Source organism: Diadema antillarum, unplaced genomic scaffold, assembly GCF_040938485.1.
Source record: "Diadema antillarum isolate AM-2024a unplaced genomic scaffold, OU_Dant_1.0 seq00000597_RagTag, whole genome shotgun sequence".
In the NCBI taxonomy this organism is placed as follows: domain Eukaryota; kingdom Metazoa; phylum Echinodermata; class Echinoidea; order Diadematoida; family Diadematidae; genus Diadema; species Diadema antillarum.
In genome coordinates, this window is record NW_027271528.1 from 1,877,013 (window position 1) to 1,881,634 (window position 4,622).

The following is a 4,622-nucleotide window of genomic DNA, read 5'->3' on the forward strand; positions in this document are numbered from 1 at the left end:
ACACATTTAAAAAACTTAAGATACAAAATGCATCTTCTTAACATACTACCAAAATATATTGAATTCTACAATGTACAAATTGTACTCTGGCAGTCAAAGCTCATTGCACAGAATTTGCATTTGGTTTTGCGGCAAATACCAGTTTTAGGACAAATATCTCCAGACCTAGATCTTGCCAAAGATTTTCATGTTTCTTCAAAACCTATTTCATAAAACCGTACTTGGTTACAATTGGCCAATATTCTAGTACATAAAGTACATGTATTGCGCATACACCTCTGGCCTTTAAAAAGGCAAGACAGACCTTATTCTGTGAGCTCAACTTGAACGTGATTGGCCAGTTTCCTGCTAAGACACTTTTTGTGCATCTTTTCCCTCCAATCACAGCCCTCCTTGTATTGACAAAAGTTGCACTTCCATGCCTCCTCCACATCCACACCTACTGGCTCCCTTCGACCATCCCAGAATTCGCTGAAGTGGTCCAACCGATCTTTCAGCCACACAGGATCAAACTCGTACTCGCTGACGAAAAACGGCGCCTCGTCCTTTTGCGATGAGTACTCCACAGAGACGGAGTCAATTTTGGCCAGGAACGGGAATCGCTCCAAGACTGCGGTTACGATGTCACCGACGGTGGTTGCGTCAAGGTGCACAGTGAGCGAGTGAGCAATGATGTCGTCGTGGAGAGGTTTATCAGGGTCCAGTCTGAGTGCCTCCATAATGCTGTCTTTCATTAGCAAGCCGCATACCGCCTCGTCAAAGAGCTCCTTGTACACCATGACCTGGGATTTCGCAGGATTAGAAACTGGTGTCATTGTTGACGATGGAACATCAAACTGCAACATTATTTCATCCACATCAGTAATTTCATATTATCATGATACGAAGAGTATCTGTCAATTCATTATTGATTGAATTATCTAAGAGCGCCATCATTGGGCCTAGCAAAGTTCAGGTTTTGACTGAGAGGGAAAAAAAAAGAGAAAAGTTGAATAGCCTTGGAGGGACCTAAGAAACAGGATGGGTTTTATTTCATCTTTTCTCTCTCTATTTTCTCTCTCTCTACTTACTACTCTATCATTTTGTATATCCACTCTTGCAACTCTAACTCTTACTAAAGTCCCGTTTTAACAGAGCCTTTGAAACCAGAGATAATGCGACAATGTCCAGGCAATCTTTTTTTCTACCCTGCCTGTTAAGATGGTCTATGCAAAATTTTGCTCGGATGTTGTTGCAGTAACTTTTGCCAAATTCTACTCTAGCCAGCGAAGGTAATAATTAGCTCATGACCCTTGCATTACCCTTATTATCACCGCAACAACCCTTCTTTTAAGATGCTCTTGCAGTAACATTCTGATGATGCAATAGTCTCATACACACAAAATGACACAATCTGCGCCAATCACGTGCATAGATTGTCACGACACCCCCTTCATGCATTAACAGGTAGGTTGTTATGGAAACCTTCATGGCGAATGATTTTATTACATCTCTGTAAAGAAGGTACCCCTCACTCTCTCCTGTGGTTTTATTGCCCAAGGTGAGCAACTTTGTTCTCTGGACGTTGTCCCAAAATTGTTGGTGTAAGGTCTGTTGAAACAGGGTGCTACAATCAATAACTTGGTGGTCATGGTGTGGAATGTAAGAAACAACTCACCTGTAGTTTGTCCTTGTTTCTCTGTGCTAACGAGGGAATACTCCTGGTATTTGCTCTTGTTTTGAACTCCACAATCTCCAGCTGGCCGTGGCTATTGTATCTCACCTCGTCTATCACACCCACCTTGGCATTTCATGAACATAAAGACGGGAATGGGGCAATGTTAAATGGAGGTTTAAAAACACTGGGCAGAAATGGATGGCGGGCAGTGGGCATCATTATGGCCTATACTGGATTTAGAAATCATTAAAGATAAACCATCTAAATGAGCGTAATAACAACACATGGATACATTTCATCTCTTTCTATGGCAAGTACTGTAAAAGTTGAAAGTTTTGCACTTTTTGCGCAACCAGAAAAGTACTGCAAAAATAAAAACACATGAATATTTCTGCTTCCCGTATGTTCCTGTGCGTGATGCATTGATTCCGCGGAATTGTAAGCACGCGAAACCCTCCTTACCTGGCCAATCACGAAAAATTAGTTGCACAAAAATATCCACTTTACAGTATTCATAAAGTTTCCAAGAGTTTCATCATATAAGGAAACTATACTGTAAATGAAATGTTTTTGAAACAGAAGAAAACAAAATTGGATAGGGTATGTTTTTAGTATATACAGTGTATATGAATATATATATAAATGTAATACACACACACATATATACATGTGTATATATATATATATATATATATATATATATATTAATAATTGTTGCAAAATCTCACCACAAATGGTCCATTCTGGAAAGGTCTGCCACAGATGGGGATCTCCCTGACGATGCATCTGGATGCCACGCCCCCTTCACCTCCTCCTCCTCGCAGCAACTGATTCACAGAGATGAAGAGATTGAGAAACTTGATGGCCCACTTGTCCTCTCTGGTCTTGGCCTTGACTTTCTTGATTGTGTGAACCTCCAGCTCTGTGTGTGAAATAATAAAATCAATGATAGAAACTCCTCCTTGTAATCTCAATTCATCGTGGCAATTTATTTTGCTAAGACAGTTGCTGGTTTGTTTTCTATGCTGCTCAGCACAATTACATCCTTACACTATTAATTGTCAATATATAGCTGTGCACTGATCAAGAGGGCTTTGGATGGGAGTGACAGCTTAGCGCATGGCCAAATAAGGCTATCCATAGACTGTCCACTTAAATGACATATATGTCGTATGAATATCAATCACATTGACACTTGTGTGGTATATGTAAGTGAATTGGAATATGTGCATTCACATCCCAATAGAATCCCATTTTCTTTGCTCATTTTCCACTAATAAAATGTGTGAATTTTCAAATTGTGAACCTCTATGGCTCAGACCAAAATCTTTAAATTAATTATCACTGACAATAAATGCATTCACCTGTCTACTCTTGTATCTTTTTGAATGGATACAATATGTTGCTAAATTTCCAGTTGGTAACTACAAGACTGTAACAGTATTTCACACATTTTAATACTTGGAGCTGAAGTAATCTATAATGCATCACCTTACTCCTCTCATGATCTCATATTCACAGTATTCCACACCTGGAGTGTTGGTATATTCAGTGCTACAGACATTTAGTTGTAACATCGACAGTATTCCACACCTACTGTAGCTGTATAGGTGGTGTTGGTTATTCAGTGCTACAGACATCTTGTTGTAATTAATACAGGTGAGGAAATGAAATTAGTTGATTACACGTAGGCTTGCTAAACAGAAAGGTGAAAAGTGATGTTTTTTTTTCTTTTAAATCGTATGTTATGAAACAAAACAAACAACTCACTCTTTTTTAAAAAATAAAAAATATCAATTTGGCAATTGCACATGATGTAGTATAAAGTCAGTTGAGAAATAATTTGCACTGGACACAACCTCTCTTCAGATGAATATTTGATCCAACTTTCATGGTCTCAACTTTAATGGCTTCCATTTTCATTGCTTCTTGGCGATCTGCAGTCTCGAGAAGTGCCAGAACTAGTTGGCCTTCTGGAGAGCTATCGTAGACCATCTTTCTTTCACACCAAGCCTGAGAAGTTAGATCGGTTACAGACAGGTAAGTTCCCTTCAGCAACTGGAGCGGAGTCTTGTCTGGATCCCCCTTCCATAAGAACGAAAAGTCATCGACTACCCCCACATCAGCATCCGATTCTGGTGGATGCTGGTCTGTCCTGTTTCTTCCTGGCGCAAGAGATGATTCATTGGCCAGCTTTTCGCCATGCTCTGTATTTTCAAGATTGTCCATTAGCTGGTGGAGGTACGGTTCCTCGTCGTCGCAGTCATGCCAGTCATTGCCAAAACTTTCGTCTCCTTGGGCACTGGAGGTGTTCCCGGCTGCATGGCTATGGGCGTTTCTTTGAACAGAGTTAGCTACAACAGCGGGGTTGAGAGCTGCACCGTTATCAGACGCCTGGCCGACCGCGGCCGCGGCAGCCTCCTCACTGGTCGAGTTTTCCGTGGCCGTGGTTTCCATTTGTGCACACCTTTCTTGTTCTGAATCTGATGTTGGCTCTATTCTTCTGCAGCTCACCCTCGCGATCTCGGTTGACAGGAGAATAACGGGAGTTTCCGTAGGTGGTTCACTTACCTGCGACATTTCCTCTTTTCTTCATAAACACTTTTTCTAGTGTAGTATATAATATTTTACCGTAGAATATTAAAGTTCCACAGTCTGTCAACAACCACAACGACTGGACCGCACTATTATAGCTCGTTGCTGGCGCAGCGTTTCGCAACCAGTGGCAGGTGAGTAAAAAAGCTTGCGTAACTCCCGCGCTGGATCTCTGGTATAGTCTTTCTTCAGACCAAATTATATTTACCATTTGAAGTGGGCTCATGAATAACTTTCAAGAGTGCAATCACAAACGTAAAAAGAAAAAAAAATCCACTAAATATGAAATTGAATATTTGTTTATTTATAGAGTAAGAATGATATTTTAAAATTATACAATTATGTTATCTTTGAAATTAGTAGTTGGTAG

The 4,622-nt window shown here is 40.4% G+C and overlaps 1 protein-coding gene across 1 annotated transcript; it reads right to left on the reverse strand.

Moving 5' to 3' along the window:
- Positions 1–305: 305 nt before the first annotated feature.
- LOC139735772 (exonuclease V-like) lies at positions 306–4,237 on the reverse strand. The gene is made up of 4 exons (XM_071646523.1): positions 3,517–4,237; positions 2,386–2,579; positions 1,658–1,780; positions 306–782 (listed from the first exon to the last, which is right to left on the reverse strand). The coding sequence occupies exons 1-4, from the start codon at positions 4,235–4,237 to the stop codon at positions 306–308; spliced, it is 1,515 nt and encodes a 504-aa protein (XP_071502624.1).
- Positions 4,238–4,622: the final 385 nt, after the last annotated feature.

Bases quoted from the DNA above. Each gene is read 5' to 3' on its own strand.
- LOC139735772 (XM_071646523.1), bottom strand. From the start codon at position 4,237: ATGTCGCAGGTAAGTGAACCACCTACGGAAACTCCCGTTATTCTCCTG. The intron at 1,781-2,385 runs GTGAGATTTTGC...TGAAATGCCAAG, and splicing joins TCCAGAATGGACCATTTGTG to GTGGGTGTGATAGACGAGGT. The intron at 783-1,657 runs GTGAGTTGTTTC...GCGAAATCCCAG, and splicing joins GAAACAAGGACAAACTACAG to GTCATGGTGTACAAGGAGCT.